The 18,525-nt window shown below is 42.6% G+C and overlaps 1 protein-coding gene across 3 annotated transcripts in view; it reads left to right on the plus strand.

The window, feature by feature from the left end:
* LOC125439329 (enoyl-CoA delta isomerase 2-like) overlaps nt 1-18,525 on the plus strand; it is a 58,539-nt gene that overhangs the window by 23,148 nt on the left and 16,866 nt on the right. For 2 of the 3 annotated variants that reach the window (XM_048508376.1, XM_048508374.1), the window contains exons 2-4: nt 12,046-12,211; nt 14,419-14,517; nt 17,547-17,732. In XM_048508376.1, the coding sequence (XP_048364333.1) occupies nt 12,104-12,211; nt 14,419-14,517; nt 17,547-17,732 (393 nt within the window). In that variant the 5' untranslated portion in view covers nt 12,046-12,103. Of the gene's footprint in view, nt 1-8,493; nt 8,579-12,045; nt 12,212-14,418; nt 14,518-17,546; nt 17,733-18,525 lie in introns of those variants that run through there. The other variant, XM_048508375.1, reaches the window with a different exon arrangement.

Below are 18,525 nucleotides of genomic sequence, written 5' to 3' on the forward strand. Positions count from 1 at the left end.
TCAAAGTAACACTAAGGCAAACCCGGGGCCCTGCCCTTGCCTTAACCCTAACCCTAACTTATTATTTTCATTTAATTTATTCAGTCATAAATTGTTCCCAAAATTGTAACAAAAACCCGAAACCTAAAACTGACCTTAGCCCTATTCATGGACTGCACCCTTGATCTCAACGTGACACTAAGGCAAGCCTGAGCCCCTGCCCTTGCCTTAACCCTAATCCTAATTTATTGTTTTTATTTAATTTATTCAGTCAAAAATTGTTCCCAAAAAAGGAAAGAACCCGAAACCTAAAACTGACCATTGTGCTAATATTGGAACCCCCCCAGAACTCAACGTAACACTAAGGCAAGCCTGATCCACTCCCCTTGCCATAACCCTAACCCTTGTAACGGCATTACAATGGCGTTACAACGGCGTTACAACGGCGTTACAAAAACCTGAAACCTAAAACTGACCATAGCCCTATTCTCGGACTATGCCCTTGAACTCAACGTATCACTAAGGCAAGCCTGAGCCCCTGCCCTTGCCTTAACCCTAATCCTAATTTATTACTTTTATTTAATTTATTCAGTCAAAAATTGTTCCCCCCAAAAAGAAAAGAACCCGAAACCTAAAATTGTTCTCCCCAAAAAGGAAAGAACCCGAAACCTATAACTGACCATCGCTCTACTATTGGACTCCACCCTAGAACTCAACGTAACACTAAGACAGGCCTGAGTCCCTGCCCTTGCCTTAACCCTCCAAGTCTCCAAGGGCTCCAAGGCTGCAAGTGCACGCACGCTTGCTCGAGAGGAAGCCCCCGAAAGGAAGGTGGATGCACATGGCAAAAAAACCCGGCGGGCCGGATAAATGTTTTCGGGGGACCACATCTGGCCCCTGGGCCGTAGTTTGAGGACCCCTGCTTTAACCCAATAGAAACAAATGCCACTAACCCCAACTTCCTCAATCTTTGGTATAAGTTTTGACTGCTGGTATAACAAAAGCTTAGTAGCCTTGAAGAGTGAAAAAGCCAATCTCCTAAATCCACGTTTCCTAGAAGTATATAGAATCAGATCTTTGCAAAAATGTGAGAAAACTTCCCGATATTTCATGACAATATTAGTGAATTTAATTGTCATTCAGAATTAACAATGATGTCTGATTCCACATCTACATCCATTAAAATTCAACCATTTTTGGAAACCAGCATTTGAGCAGTGTCACAGAACTTACCAGATGCCTCCTGGGGACATTGCCCACACATTTCTAATTCAGAATCGTTTGAGTGTTGTTATATTCTCGATTCTCTTGTATCTAGTGAGTGATTTTTGAAGGGAGATAATGTTGATGCAAGTATATATGAAGACTTCCTAACATTGCCTACATCACTCTCCATGATAAGAACAGGAGATTGGGAAGGCACCCTTCCTTTATGTTAATCTATGCCTCAGATATTCCAATCTATCAGTAATTGCCCGTTGGTCCGATAGTAATGCAGAGAAAAAAGAATTAATTGGATCCTTCTCAATAGCATCTTTTTAAAAAAAAGATACAGAGATCAGCTCAGTTAATGAGATCATGATGAGAGATGCTAGCTGGAATTACTGTTGAGAATCCAGTTTCCTTTGCAGAGCTAATGAAAATATGGGTTGTTTTTTTTAAAAAAACACACAATGGAAGTTGAACTGTATTAGCGAATACTTGCACTGGAAAAATCCCTTCAGACCTCAAAAAACTTTGCTGCTGTAGGAGTCAAGGATGTATAATTGCACAATCAAAAGTTATTGGCACTCTGCAAACCTGATGAAGGTTATTGAGGAACTCTACTGAAGTCAAGACTATATGTCTATTGCGCTCTCTGAAGGGACTTGTAAAATGTTGCTTTACTTGGAACTTTATGTTCCAGAGCGGGATGCAGCCATTAAATTGACATATACTTAGACAGATCTTGTGAGGTCTAGCTTAGAAGAGTTCCCTACTGTATTGGGTTACATTAACTTTAGAGGTCATGCCATTCCAGGTGATGTCTTCCTTAGATGCATGGGAGATCTGCTTAGATGGTAAATTTCTAGCATGCCTTGTTTTTGCATAATTTCTGTTCCAGCTGAAGTTACCAGCTGGATTAACTGGTTAAGCTTTAAAAGTACTAATTTTAAATTTTCAAAAATCAAATCAAATATTTGTTATGGTCAAAGACCAGCATAAGATAAATGGAATAAAGGACAGTACATATTAAAAGAGTAAGCATAAGTACTAAAAGGGACAAAACACTTAAAGGAAGATACGTCTAAGAAGACGCTAAACTTGTTAAATTGAGAGTTATAACTATCAGGTCACTGGGAGCACTGTCCAGAGCCCTCCGGGGATGGGGCGGTATAAAAATCTAATAAAATAATAATAATAAAAATAATAAACCAACTGTGTTGCACAGGCCATCCTGCAACGTGTTTCCAGTGCTGTAACACAGAACTTGATCACACTAAATTATTTCAGGATTGGAGTCTGTAAGCAACAGGGAGATATAAAATTGTTCTGTATGACCTGTGTATGCAATCCTCGGGTGTTGTGGCTAGGACAGCAAAATGATTTGCGGTAGAAACATTACACTATGGAATATTATCACAAACAAAGTAATCATCAATCTTAGTCTGTTTATATGCTGGGGGAGGGATCAAATCCCCTGGATCACGAAGATGCTTACTAGCTCCCATCGCTGAACTAGCCTGTTTTTTTAAAATTGGGGAGAACCAGGACAATAGCTATGCTAGCAAAATACCGCAGCAGCAGCAGTGATATAACTTTCAAAAGAATTCTGCTAAATGCACTCACTCACATCTTCAAAGTTTGTATTCAAACAACTTTCTTAAAGTGTGTCCCACGTATACCGCTGAAAAACACTGACTCACAGTTGGTGAGACATCAACACTCCCTTGGCTTGCCAGGTCAAAGTAATTGTCTTTCTTCCAAGGTCAAATTGTCAATGCAACCAGATAAAACTTTTGAGCATCACAAAAATTGTCATTTCTCCCCCGTCCCCCGCCCACAAAAAAAGATTGAAAAGCTCCATTCAGGGCAAGGGCTTATGCCACCCTTTTTGTGGTATAAGTCTGTACCCATTCCCGGGCCAAAATTCAAAACATTATTAGGAAGTATTGCTATCCCTTATTGTCTGTTTTCATAGTTGCCACTTATAAAGTTTTATCCAAATTTCCCACTTGTAAATAGAACTGTCATATTTCATGATGTGCCTATTTTGTTAATTTTATTAATCTTGCCTTAGGGTTATTGCAACAATACTTTGCTGAGAGCTCCAGAATTTTCTGCTTTTATCTTCTTCTAGGTTCATGTCTTTTATAGCTTTGAAGAATTGTGAACATTTTCACCTGTCTGTGAAATGCTGAGCGCTGTTCAGCAAGGTGTTATTTGCATTTTCTAATTATTTCAAGCCTCCAAGAATTCAAAGCCCCAAGCAAGAGGGCTAAAATTTAGGATTACTGACTCTATGTACCCAAAGGGAAGGCTATGTTTTATTCCCAGTTGTGCTGCCAAGAAAGTATGCATAGTTGTAAAAATTTAACAAGCTTGCTTTGTCGGACTTGAACTTTGTTTTTTTTTTTCTTCTGGAAAATTTGTAATTTTTTGCTTGAGTATATATATATATATATCTAGGGATTGAAAAGGGTTTATGAAATATATTGGGTATTATCTGTGCAAGTGCATACGGTAGTAACTGGAGCCCCTTCCGCACACGCAAAATAATGCATTTTCAAACCACTTTCACAACTGTTTGCTAGTGGATTTTGCTATTCCACACAGCCTCAAAGAGCACTGAAAGCAGTTTGAAAGTGCATTATTCTGCATGAGCGGAATGAGCCTGAGTTGATGGGGGAATGGGAGAAACAGGAATGAAGTTGATATTGTTACTCTAAATGCATTTCTCCAAATAGTTTTAAATCCGTAAACTGAAAGTCAGTGGAAGAGCTTGAAAATACAGTTGATAAATCCATGCCTTAATTTCCTGCGCCTTCTATGGTGATTTACACATGGCTTGTTTGTCCTGGGTCTGATGCTATAAGGAAGTGGGTTAGAAAATTAGCATAGTCTTGTTTTTAAAAAAACTGTTGTTTTTGCTTTCTAATGTAAACCAGTACTTCTTACAACCCAATCCAGAGGGGAGCCGAATTCCCCTCTGGAGCTGGCGCATCATTGCACCGGCATGAGTGCGCGTTCTGCCAGCACAAGGGGCAAATGCGCCAGCATGGGCAACTTACCTAGATGGTCGTGTGCCGTGTGGCACCCAAGCTGAAAGCTGCTTCTGTTACCCAGGTTTGCTGGTGCGAAATACTGTTCTGGCATGGCCGGAGGCAGGCCGAGGAACAAGGCAGTGGTGGGATTCAGCAGGTTTGCACCACTTCGGCAGAACTGGTTGTTAAAATGGTGCTTGTAAACAACCAGTTGTTAAATTATTTGAATCACACCACTGGAACAGGGCCAATCTTAGTTGGCCTCCAGTGCCAGTTGGTTCCATTGCACTGACGGAGATACCTCATTATTTTTATGGTGTATTACTCGTCTCTGTTATGGAAGAGTTCAAGGTGGTTGTGTGTGTGTGTGTGTGTGTGTGTGTGTGTGTGTGTGTGTGTGTGTGTGTGTGTGTGTGTGTGTGTGTGTGTGTGTGTGTGTGTGTGTGTGTTAACCTTTCTGGGGTTCCCGTGCTGTGGGAAAGCCCTTTGGAGGAGTTGGGACAATGCTGGAGAGGCACCGTCCCTGCCCGCCCATCTGCTCAATTAATGTCCTTCAAGAAGTTGAAAGTCATTCCATCCATGTTTGATGGCAGTCTTCAGGTAATTCACTCCAGAATTGTTCTATTGAATTGAGTGAGTTTTGGCATTTGTTTTCCCCTTGTCTCTTCAGTTGCATTTATTCCACATGCTACTGCTGAAAATGAATTATTCCTGAGGGTGGTAGGATGTCATCTGTGATGCAGAACAACCCTCCCCTTTGACTTTAGCACTGGCGCTCTGGCATTACAGTTACATTTTGAAGCGGGTAATTTAAAAATGTCTTCAGCCTCCATTTCTGCTACTGAGAACTACCTACCCAAAATGGAAGCCCAAACCAATCCTGGAGCAGGCGCCATTACCTGAAGGAATGGAAACATGTAGGAGGGCATGTCAGAGCTTGTCGTTTTTATGCTTTCTAATTGCATCCCGAGAAAGAGAGAAAATAGCTAAAACACGACTATGGACCAACTAATTGATTATTAAAGTATTATCATTTTAATATAAAAGGCTTTTCCAACAAAAGCTTGATACTGTAGCTCTTGGGCCTGGGGCAGGATCATTAAAAGGATGAAAGAAATGCGGCTTTTCTGCTTTAGAATCTATTGACAAGATTGTCTTGCAGGCAAGCTGTTCATTTGACAGGATTATGTGTAATAAGATTATGCACCATGAGATATAGCTGTGAATTTACACTCCTCCTGGAAAGAAAGATAAAAGAACAAAGTGGCTCCTTTTCCAAAATGTGACAGGGAAAAAAATGGATGTTATGCAGAAATTGGCTTTAACTAGCAAATACCTCAGCAACATTCATACATCTGTTTTGAGTTCAGCATATACTTACGTGTGTGCGGTTGTATACATCAGCAGCAGCAGATGAAAATCCATCACTGTCAAATGGTGGTTGAAGAGATGGATCACCCTTGGAGAAACTCAGGTTCAGACACTCCCTTTGAAGCTCACTATGAAACCTTGGGGCAGCTAATCCTTCTGCCTAACCTACCTCACAGGGTTATTATGCCACCCTCAGATCCTTGAAGATTAGGTGAGATAAAAATGACTTGTCACTGCCACTCAAAATATCTTCCAAATAAATAAATGACAGCTCTCCTTAGAATTAAAGAGGGCCCAAAACTCCTTGTATAGGTATTTGCGTTGATCAAACCTTTTTATGCAGTTTTAACTCTCCAACATCTCATCAAGTATTTTAGATGGATGAATTTTCTATCCCCCTCCCATAAAGGCTGATAATAACAAACATTCTGGAACTAGGGATGGTCATGCCTTGATGTCAAGTAACAAACGGGGGTTGATTCCCCCCCACCCGCCCCAGATTCTGTCCATTTTTACCTCAGAAATTTGTAAGTATTCCCTATTATTCTATTTGCTGCATTCCATGTAGACACATAGGTGCCAACACTTTATCATGTTGGAGTTGGAGGAGAATGGGATACTCCCACAGGGAAGTGATATTTGATGCTTTCCGTTGGTCCACAGTCATAAGAACAGAAGATGTACTGATGGGTGATATTCAGTAATATGGCCCATGGTGTATCAACCAGCTTTCTCATGAAAGTAAGAGAGTAGGCCCTCAGAAGTGCAAAGAGGTCCTTGTCTACTAGATAGTTATTCTATTAGAAGGTCTTGAAGTAAGAAGAAGAAGAGTTTGGATTTATACCCCACCTTTCTCTCCTGTAAGGAGACTCAAGGTGGCCTACAAGCTCCTTTCCCCTCCTCTCCCCACAACAGACACCTTGTGAGGTAGGTGGGCTGAGAAAGTTCCAAAGAACTGGGACTAGCCCAAGCTCACCCAACAGGAATGTAGGAGTACAGAAACACATCTGGTTCACCTCATAAGCCTCTGCCACTCAGGTGGAGGACTGGGGAATCAAACCCGGCTCTCCAGATTAGAATCCACCTGCTCTTAACCACTACACCATGCTGGCTTTCAGAAGGAATCTATCTCCTCTATCTGCTTCTTCACTGGACCAAGTTAGAGCACGTGTGGGAGAGGGTGTAAGGAAACCACCAGTCCAGTAGTGTACTCTACAGTTCACTTTATATAGAAAATATTAAGATGATACTCAAGGCTGCCAAGTATAGCTGTTTTCTTGGATTCTGTCAACTAGGATTAAAGTTTGACTTTCAAACAGTTGTCCAATGTTTAAATTACCTCACACTAATACATGCCAACATTGTATTGCCAAGGGGCAATTATTCTTTTCCTCTAAGAGTTGCAGAGGCAATGAACACACGAACAGTGAAGGAAAACAGATTTTATTAAGTAGCTTAAGTAAAAGAAAAAACACATCTACAGAGAAATCGATGCAAGAAAGTAAGATGCACACATCTGTTAACCCTCTGTGTCCTGTACAGTTCTCTCTGCCCAGAACGTAAGTCTGAATTTCTGGATAAGGTATTAGTTGATTACAAAGCCTCAGAGAAAACAGGATTGCTTCTGTCCGATACTGACCCTTACATTGTGCACAAAGTATCACTTTTTGCTCCAGACGCAAAAAGATTAGGGCTAGATTTGCAAATCAGGATGGTGCTGCTTCCTTTAACAGATTTAGAAGGCAATTTTACCAGTACATTTTTGCTGTTTTAAGATTGTCTACAAATATTTTTTATTTCACTAAGATTTTTGCAGCTATATATATATGGAAATGTTTGCTTTCATGCACTTTTTCCTTCCTCTCTCTGTGTGTTCTGTTTTCATACTGTAATGTCTATGGCTGTATGCATGAAACAATGACCAACTGACTGACTGACTGACATACATCCCTTCAGTTGTCAGGAACCCATGGAGATTGACAGTGGGTGGAATCCCTGGAATTGGCCTGTTGCACAGCACTGTTCTTCCATAATTCCAGACTGGGCTGAGTTTCAGATTTAAGGAGACGTCCATAGTCATTCTCCAGGGGTTCTCGACAGCCGAAGGGACGAAAACCTGCCCTTTTCTTGAACTGATTCTTTGGTAGATGTGGTTTTCCGCTGTGGAGTACTTCAGATATTTAATAACATCTATTTTCTTTCACCATTTGTGTGTTCGGCACCTTCACATCCCTTACAGCAAAAAGAACCACTGTCCCTTGGCAATGCACACACACACACCATTCAGTCTAGGGATGCCAGCTTTCCGGTGGGACCTGGGGATTCTCTGGAGTTACTGCTCATCTTTGAACTACGGAAATCAGTTCCCCTGGAGAAAACAGATATTTCGGAGGGTGGACTCTGAGGTCCCTGTACCTCCCCAGGCTCCACTCCAAAATCTCTAGTACTTGCCCAACCTGAAGTTGGGAACCCTCTCCCTCCCCTACCTTGAGCTCAAGGTAATAGAACTGTTCTCAGGACTTGTACCTCTGAGAATAACAGGAGGCATCTCATTAGAGTATTAGAAATTACTGCTTCGGAGTGTGGACTCTGTGGCATTGTACCCTACAGAGGTCCCAGACTTCAAAACCAAATCCAGGAGTTTCTCAGCTTGGATTTGGCAATCCTACCCCGCCCACCCCCTCCTGTGGCCAGGGGGTACCTGGCAACCCTAAAACAGCTAGTCACAAATACTCTCATGTTTGGAGGACTATGATTGGAAAAGCTTGGAGATAAGCTTTATTTGCCTTCCCAAGATTTCTGGCTTGGTTTCACCCTGTGATTTCCTGGAAAGAGCTTGCCATCTCTACACACTCGGCAACCTTTGTAATACTGATGAGCTCTTTTTTCACCGTTGACACCCCAGAGAGCCGCACGCCCGAAGAACCGGCTGTTTAGTTCATGTCAGAGATCAATTCTACAAGCAGCGAGTTGCCATCGTGCAAGTAATTATTCTTACAATTTACCGGCAGTTTTCTAGCTAAGCAGTCATTCATGCTGTGCAGACATTTGAGAACGCTTTGTATTGAATTAAGACTTTTTAGTAGCCTTTGAGAAAAATCGCTCTGATTCCGGCTGGCTTCGCAGAAGGTCAATCGTTGCTTGATAAGAGAGTTAATCTTGTGGAAAGGGTCGTGATGTCTTAGTGTCTTCCTGCCAGAGAGGTCATGCTCGTGCTGTTGAATGTGACTTCTAAAAGTCAAGGAGGACTTTATTTATTAATTAGGGATTAACCGCAGAATGGAAGCTCCTAGCGGTATATGGAGATGAGGCAAATTATTTTAAAGCTGTTACTGCAGTGCCTAATGAGGTAAATAAAGTTAACAGCTCAGAATTATAATGAAGGCATGTAAGAATGTGAAGAAAGATGTCCAAGAAGGATTTTAGAAAGAAGCAGGGGGGGAAATTCAAACGCAACTGTGTTACCGGTAATACTAATTTATGAAATGTTATAATGCTGAGTTCCATATGAAGACACTTATATGTAATGATTTCTAACCAGAGGCTTTTTTCAAGCAGTAGAAATGTACGTTTCGTAATGAGTGGGTACGCAGAGGGGAGGTGGTTGTTGAATGATTCAGAGCCCAACTGCACCTTATGATTTCTTCATTTATTTTAATCAATTCTTATTAAGCGGCTTGGATTGCTTTATGAAGGAAGACAACTGGCATGGGCAGAGAGGGGAACTTTCACTCTTTCCTCCCCTGCCAGTTTGTTGTTGTTGTTGTAACACAGGGACAAGTGTGTGCAGTTTCCCTGTTATTTCTGCAGCAGTCAGTACAGTACGTGGCAACATGACTTCCACATGGCAGGCTTCCTTGTGGCTTTTATTGATTGATTGATTTGATTTAATAGGCCGCCCCTCCTCCCTCGGGCTTGGGGCAACTCACAAGACAATTCGGTACAATAAATAAATATCGATAGGCATTAAAATCAACATTAAAACCATATCATCATATCTTCCTTAATTTCAGCAATTCCGTCAGACTTAAGCAGCAATGTTTATAACTTTGGATGAGATACCTCAGCATTCCATCTAGTGAGGGCAGGACCAAGGAATAACAATAAGAAGGAACAAAGGATGGAAAAGGAGAAAGGGGAAGGGAACAAAGGGAAAAGGGGGGAAAGAGGGAGGAAAGGGAAGGGAAAAGAGGGAGGGGAAACCAGATGGTACAACAGTAGCCTCAATCATAAGGCTGATGGAATAGCTCCATCTTACAGGTTCTGTGAAACTGCATGAGATCCCGCAGGGCCCTGGTCTTATTAGACAGAGTGTTCCATCAGGCTGGGGCCAAGGCCGAAAAAGCCTTGACCCTTGTCGAGGCCAGCTGCCCTTCTCTGGGACCAGTGACCACCAGTAAGTTGTTGTTTCCTGATCTGAATGCTCTCTGGGGAACATACCAGGAGAAACAGTCCCTTAGGCCCCTTCTGCACATGCAGAACAATGCACTTTCAGTGCACTTTTAGTGCACTTTGCAGCTGTGCAGAATAGCAAAATCCACTTGCAAACAATTGTGAAAGTGGATTGAAAGTGGATTATTCTGTGTATGCGGAAGGGGGCTTGGATACTGAGGCCCCAGGCGGTTTAGGATTTCCTGCCCCAGTTCCCTGGCAGTGGCCATGCATACCCTCTCCACCAGGACTTTTTCTGGGGGTTTTTTGTATGTAAAATATTATAATATTGATATAACATTAGAACCGTGTGTGGAATAATTTTTTCTGAATTCCCAGATTTCATTTTATAAAAATTAAGTCTTCAGCCCCTCTCAGTGAAGAGATATGCCTTCCCCTTATATCTCCACAATGAATGGAGCTAGAGACTTCTTTTTAAAACTGGAAAGTCAGAGAACTGTTACATATATTGTGATAACATATCAATATATAACAATAGTTAGTTGTAAATTTAAAAAGAGTGGAATAGAGAGGAAGTGGCTACTGTTGTGCAAATGGCTATCATGTGAATAAGACTGACAAAATCTGAGCTTTCCCACTCACATGGCACACATCCAAGCTTTGCTGTAATCGTTCCCAAAACTCTGGAGCAAAGCAGGTTTGGGAGAGATTAGGGGAGAGCCAGGGACACACTGGAAGATACGCAAATGTACCATGATGCTGTAGGGAAGAAAGAAAGAAACTTGCTTCCCAAGATCATCAAATCCAGGGCAAATAACTTGCGTGGAAACCAGCGGAACTAGAAGGGGCAGATGACCCAGGTGCCATTCACCTGGGTAACATGGGGGGCGCATTTGGGTCTCCCACCCCCTGTGCACAGCCCCCGGCCGAACTCCCTTCACTGCTGAACTCCCACCACCGCACCACCGCACCACCATGCCTGCAACCCCCTCAAACCTTTCCATCTTCGGAACAGCACCAACTGGCAATACACTGGGGGCAGGTTAAGGACAGGGAAGGAGCACGCCCTCCCTGGCCTTAACCCGTGCCCCCTGTGTGTTGCTGGCCAGCACTGTTCAGAAGAGGAAAAGGTTTGTTGGGGAGGTTTCTTGCAGGGGTGGCAGCACAATGGAGGGGGTGGGGAGAGTTTGGCCATGGGGGGGGCAAAGGGAGTTTGGCGGCAGGAGGGGTGGGTGGAGTTTGCTGGTGGTGGGGGATATGGCACATATGCCGCTGTGCGTGGAACTGGCTTTTCTAGTTGGAAAAAGTCTAGTTGGATTCTCGAGCTGAAACTCATCATTTGCCTGCTTTGGGCAGGCAATCTGTCCACAATCTGGCCCTCCCACCCAGTTTTATGTCTAGCCTGCAGAGGAATCTTTAATTTGTTCCGAATGCAACAGCTGGAGTGCAAACTGGGACTAATAATTTAGATCTGATACTGTATTATCTCTGGGACTCCAGATCCAGAGTCTTGCTGGCTCTTTCTTCCAGCTTTTCGATCACTTGTTAAAATGCTGCTATTCCAATCTACATTTTGTGTGGGGGTGGGGTGGGTGGGGGGAGGTGGGGGGAAATAGATTTGTTTCTGTTGCTCAGTGCCGTTTGCCTCTTGTAACTGCTGATATTCTGTCTTGGTTTAGACACCACTGGACTGGACTCATGGATTGTGTTAGTTTGCTTTTTCAAATTACTTATACTAATTCTTGTTTGCTATCTTAGATATTTTATTAATGTTGAAGAGGTAGGATCAGAAACATTCTAATAAGCAAACCAGCACCTGTCCTTTTGCTTGACAAAATCCAGAGCTCAATGTTTACCTAAAGCATTATGTTAAATAATCTTGCCCAAAGGTTAATGGTACCAAAGCTAAACTTTAACCGTGTTATTCATGCAACTGATCTTTGCTCCAAAGATGATTTGCAACCTTTTGAACAAGAAATTCTAGCAGTCATTCTGTCATTATCTACTGACTATATTAATTGGATAAATAGTAATTTAGTGTTTTTTGTTTACCTTCCAGAAGTACAGTGTGTGCCGTTCATTTTCCTATAGGACAATTACACACAACTAGACCTGGCATGCAAGCCAGCCAAGAAGACTTCGAAAAGGCCCAGGAACAGCTGAAAAAACTGAAGACCGATCCTGGAAATGAAGTAAAGCTGAAGCTTTATGCATTGTTTAAACAGGTAGCTCTAGCCATTTTCATTTAGTAGATAAAATTGTCTTTGTTTAAAAGATTATTGGGATATTTTGGTTACGCAGCCTGAATGAGTGTTCTCCTTACAATGTGCAGATGGTTGAACAAATTGCAGCTTCTTTTTATTTTTAAAATATAAGCGTAATTCGTTCAGTGAACTTTTCTAGTTCTTCTCTCTTTTTCGTAATCTGTGTTTCCTCAGATTGGCCGTCCAGAATATGTAAGGGAGGAAATGAGGGCTCATTCATATGTTTTGAAGCCTGTATGACAGATTGGGGGGGGGGGGGGGAGGGGATGAGCTGCCGGAAGGACTTTGGTCCTAGAGTTGCCCACCTCTAGGTGGCGGCGGCTGGAGATCATGTTGTTATATCTACTGTTATTTTTGTTGTTTGATGTTATATTATTCTGTTTATGATTTCATAATCTGTTACTGTGCTGTTATGCTGCTATGCTGTTATTATGCTGTTACGTTACGATGTTATTACGCTGCTATGTTACGAAATGTCATTATGTTGATTATGTCATGATTACTGATATTTTGATATTTGAGATATTATTTTTATTGATGTTGTTATTGATATTATAATTATTGTTGTTATTATGCTGATCAATGTTGTTATAATGTTGTTGTACACCGCCCTGAAGCTTTCGAGGGAGAGCAGTATATAAATTAAATTTCCATTCCATTCCATTAGATGTCCACCACCAAAATGTCAAAGTATTTCCCAACTCAGAGCTGGCTGCCCTCCTTTGGATCTGATGTCCCCCTGGAGTTCCCCTGGAGTTCTGTGCTCAGATCTCAGTACCTAGGGCCATTCAGTGCCTAGGGGCTGATTTGAATTTGGACCATAGTGTTCAGAGAGAAAGGGCTAAAACTTTCCCCCATGCACCATTTTCCTAACATGAAACAGCCTTTGGAGCTGATAATTGGGCTATCAAGGTAATTTAAATGTGTATTATTTATTTGGGGTATTTCTGTGCTGGTTTTTCTTTTCCCCAGAGAGGCTTACTGGAAACTCCAAAATACAATTATAGCGACCAATTTAAATAATACAATTCAAATAAAACAAAGAAAACGTAAATATCCCGGCCTGCCAGTGCAGGACTTTGAAGAGCTGCATACAAATATTCTAAATAGATAAATAAATCTGAATAAACAGGCTCCAGGGTACTTGCCACGGGCTAAGTACTTGCAAGCAGAGGAGAAACAAACAGCTTCCTCAGTAGAATTACGCCGTTTTAAGCACTGAAATCAGTTGGTGTAACTCTCTTGAGGACAGTACCGTGAACTGCTGACCTCTTTCCCAAACTCCTAGACATGGACCCATTTTAACCAAAGCAGCAGTAGCATGTTACTGCCCAGCCTGGAGGGGTGTGAGGAACTTTGGGCTGGTGAATAGCTCAAGGTGGAGGTGAGGCATTGCAGATGTTGAACATGGTGCCACACAATAGGGATGTGTGAGCTCTCCCAGGATGGCTTTTCATGCTGCTTCAGAAGTGTGCATAGACCACTATTATACCTGAAGGTGTATGCATTATCTTTGTTATCCTGAGGTACTAGCATGTAAAAATGTCAATGTGTGTGTAAAGTGCCATCAAATTGCAGCATATAGGCCCCTTCTACACATGCAGAATAATGCACTTTCAATTCACTTTCACAATTGCTTACAAGTGGATTTTACTATTCCACACAGTAAAATGTGCAGAAAGGGTCATAGTGACCCAGTGGCATAGTGTCAACGATGGGGGCAGGATGCCCTGGGTGCGTGCCGGTGCATGGGCGTGTCATGGGCGTTCCAGGGCCTGGCGAAGGTGCAGGGCGCATGTGTGCCCCAGTCGCCGTTCTCCCTCGCTCTGCCCCTGTAGTGACCCCTGGTGAGGTTTTCAAAGTCAGTGATTAAGCGTGGGTGGTTTGCCATTGCCTTCCTAGCAGAATCTTCCTTTCAGATCTCCTTTCCAGGTACTGACCCAGGTTAACTTCTGATGTCAGGCTATATCATACTGTTCCATACCCCCAAAATGTTAATAGAAATGTCTATAAACTATTGGCAATTTATGAGAACATAAACTAGCTCTAATTTATCCAAAGGCGTATGTACAAGCCTTATAGCTGATTCTGTGGTTTTGATTTTTTGGCTAAGCAATTTAAACTAATTTGAAAGGTTGTAGAAATATGTATATATTACCTTCCTTCAGGCAACAAAAGGTTCCTGCAATACCCCAAAACCAGGCATGTTAGATTTTGTCAACAAGGCCAAATGGGATGCGTGGAATTCACTTGGAACTTTGCCACAGGTCAGTATGCCATTACTTGGAACTTAATTTTTATTTGGGCAGAGGCGTTCCTCCCATTGGGCAAAGTGGGCAGTTGCCCAGGGCGCCCCCTTGTGGTGGGCACCAAAAATGAAGGTTCGTTTGTGGGATTTTTTTGTATTTTCAGTGTTTTTCCGTTTTTGGCCTGCAGAGGGTGCAGTTTTTAGGGTAGCAGCACCAAAATTTCACCAAAATAGCATCACTTTCAACGTTGTTTAAACTGGGGACCCCAGATTCCCCCTTTAAGGTGGATTTAAAAGGAGAATTTGGCCTCCCTAGTTTAAACACCATTGAAAATGATGCTGTTTGGGGGTGGATTCCAGCATCACTTGTTTAAACTAGGGAGCCCAGATTCTCCTTTTAAATCCTGAGTTCCTTTTTGAAGTCATTTTGGATTTGGAATCCAGTTTGTCCTTTACTATTACTCACTTGCATAGCCATCTTGGAATGTCAAAAGATCCCTGCCTGTTTCATAACAGAGGTGCCATGCACCTGAACCAAACCCTTGCATGTATTTTATATCACTTTAACTATGGGTTTCCCAAAAAAAATTCTGGGAATTGTGGTTCCATTAGGGTACCTGCAGATTTTTTATTATTATTTTTGAAGACTGGTATTTGACATAGAGGATAACTTGGGCTCTGGCCCTGGTTGCAGCATTCTAATTGATTTTCAAAGATGGAAGTTGCAATGAGACTTGAAAACTAGTGTTAAGAAAGTAATAGCTACATCCCATGCGTAATGGAAAATGATCACTCCATATCTGAAAATCAATATAAAAGGACAATACCTGGTTGAAATAAGATTGGGAGACTGCCCAAAAATCCACTACACTGTGACCAAGAGGGGAAGAGTAAGTAAACTCCGCAGTTTGCTCAAACTGGGTTAATCCATTAAAAGGGATTAGGTTAAAATACAAACAAAATTTTGGAGGCTATTTTCATCCAATCCTAATCTTGCTTTGAGGTCTCCCAGGAGAATTGGGAATTTAGGGTTCCATGTTTGATTTAAGTTTGCAAGAAAGTTGGTAAGTTTGGACCAGAGATAGTCACGCTCTTATCACTTACATTGGTAATAAGGGGGCTCAATACCTGCATCAGATAACCGTGTCCAGTCTCCGTAGAGCAATGATGTTGGCCCGTTGCAATGCCCTTCCATCAGCCATATCAACAGGGAGATTCACTAAAACCCCTTACCACCAAAGGCTATGCATATGCAATAGGAACTGTGTAGACTCTATAGATCATATTTTACTTTATTGTCCACTTTACGCTGTACCCAGAGTCAAATACTTGTCATCCCTGCTACTCAAAAAAGAGTATGCATCTGACTTGCAAAAGATTATCTTTCTGTTGGACAGCCCCAGTAGTGACGCAAACTATGCAGTCGCCAAATATTTGGATTTGTATATGAAACAGCGCTCTAGGAGCAAATCCTGAACATCAGCCTCTTTTCCTGTACATTTATTTTAGTTTCATATACAAATCCAAACATTTGCCGACTGATGTCTGATTTCTGACCCTGACAATGACCTTGTTCTAATTTCAACCACATTATTGAAGGCAATGATCTCTCCATCCCCGATAGCATGGAAAGGTGCCTGCTTATTCCCTCTGGAGCTCAGCCAAGTAAGGTGGTGAGCAGGGTAAGGAGGTGGAGCCAACACAAGATTCCAGAGACATCGAGGGCTGGGATCCTGCTGCTGTGGCCAGTTAAATGCTATCAATTGGGTAGGTGGCGGTGGCTTCCAAAGAAAGGGGAGAAGATGGAAGTAGGCTGTTTGCTAAGCAGTGACTTGGTGTAGCCTGGAAACTGCCAAACTCCCAGTGAAGAACGAGCCCCATGCCTTGCTAAGGCAGGGCCAAACTTCTCCAACCACTATACAGGAACAAAGAATTTCCAGAAGATACATTTCTCCAGGAGCAGCAGTGGCGTAGTGGCTAAGAGCAGTGGCTAAGAGCAGGTGCACTCTGATCTGGAGGAACTGGGTTTGATTCCCAGCTCTGCCGCTTGAGTTGTGGAGGCTTATCTGGGGAATTCAGATTAGCTTGTGCACTCCCACACATGCCAGCTGGGTGACCTTGGGCTAGTCACAGTTCTTCTGAGCTCTCTCAGCCCCACCCACCTCACAGGGTGTTTGTTATGGGGGGGGAAGGGCAAGGAGATTGTAAGCCCCTTTGGGTCTCCTACAGGAGAGAAAGGGGGGATATAAATCCAAACTCTTCTTCTTCTTCCAAACCATATCAGATATATTTATATTTTCCACCCCTGAAGAGATTTGGAAAAACTTGCTGAAGCTCATAGGTTGATTCCCCACTGCAGAGTCGACTAGATTCGACCCTGTTCCCTGAAAAGGAACTGACCTAGGTCGACTCCACTGTTACTCCCCACAGCAGCTGAGTTCGTCCCACCAGAGCTGAGTGCCTCTTCTGCTCTTTGTTCCCGATTGGCTGTCGTGTTACCATGGGAACATGAACATGCGCCCATTTTTTTTTTACATAACAGCAACATAGCCACAAATCAGTGCTCTATGTAGCTAAAAGCAGCGTGTAAACGTGTGCTGTTTATATGTATGGCCATCACTTCATATACAAGAAGGATTTTTCTTTAAAGGGTGCGCTTTTTCCCGCTGCAAGTCTTTCGTTCTGAGCATGCCCAAAACACTGAACTGTGATTGGCTGACCGGAGGGAACAGTTCCTCGATGATTCCCCACTTTACCGGCTTCGACCTGAGTTCGATCTAGGTTCGCTGAAAAAGTTGCACCTCCCTGATGGAGTCGGAATTTGACAGTTTGAGGGGGTGAAGCTGGGATGGAACCGTGTTGAACTCAGCGGCTGTGGGGAATACCTAAGTCAAACCTAGGTTGAACCTAGGTCAAACCTGCCAATGGGGAGTCGACCATAGTGATGCTGAATTCCTCATTTTGTATCTTCATTCTTCGTTCTATCTGGCCTGTCTAGCCGTAATTTGGCATTTGTTTCACATTAATTAAAGGAATTTCTCATTACAGGAAAGTGCCAGAGAGCAGTATGTTGATCTCGTGTCAAACTTGACGTCTTCAGAAACTTCGAGTCCTGTTAAAGAGAGCCCTTCTGACAGCGAGTCTGGCTATGAAACACTGGAGGTTTCTACCAAGAACAACATCACAAAGATAGTATTAAACCGGCCCAAAATGAAAAATGCAATCAACGTGAAGGTGATGTAGTTAACTTTTGGGTCTCTATATTTTAACCTTCAGTTTGGGCTCTCCATGTGATGGGTATATTCAGTACAAATCCAACACTAAGTCTAATTCAGTGGGGAAAAGGATGTCTGAAGCTTTACCTCTTCCACTCAAACAAAACAAAACCAAAACTCCTCTCAACCTTTAGCAACTAGCCAATTTAACAGAAACCAGCTTTGTCTAATATACTGAGTGAGCATTACAAGCTGTTGCAGAAAATGGACATCGGGTTCTCACACCCATTGCGTCCGGGGCCCTCACACTGTTCAGTTGCTCACCTCCACTTCAAATCATTGGCTGTGGTTGGCCGGACAGGAAAAGCACAGCGTGAGCTGGGTGCTGTGTAAAACAATCACCTGGCTCCTTTAGCTTTGCTTCGAAATCATCCCCCAAACCCAGCAAATCTCATCCTGACACAGTTAAAAGGATTATATGAATTCTTTTTGTAAAGCTCCCATCCTTTTAAAGTGCCTCCTTTCTCCCTGGATAACAATTGCAGAAGAGTCAAAGCGTGCATGCAGAGCCACAGCAAGCCTAGCGTAGTGGTCTGTGTGCCTGAGGACTTCCTGTTGCATCAGTTGGAAATGTCTCTGCATGCCTGGATTTATTCTTTGGCTACATATAGATGTACGATTGGAATTTGCAAGTGTCTCTCACAATCAGTCATAAAAGTGTTAACTGTTTGTATGTAGCTGACCTATTGATTAGGCATTGGCCAGTTACCTACCCTGTTTCCCCGAATATAAGACACCCCCTGAAAATAAGA

The sequence above is a fragment of the Sphaerodactylus townsendi genome, linkage group LG09 (assembly GCF_021028975.2).
Source record: "Sphaerodactylus townsendi isolate TG3544 linkage group LG09, MPM_Stown_v2.3, whole genome shotgun sequence".
Classification (NCBI taxonomy): Eukaryota; Metazoa; Chordata; class Lepidosauria; order Squamata; family Sphaerodactylidae; genus Sphaerodactylus; species Sphaerodactylus townsendi.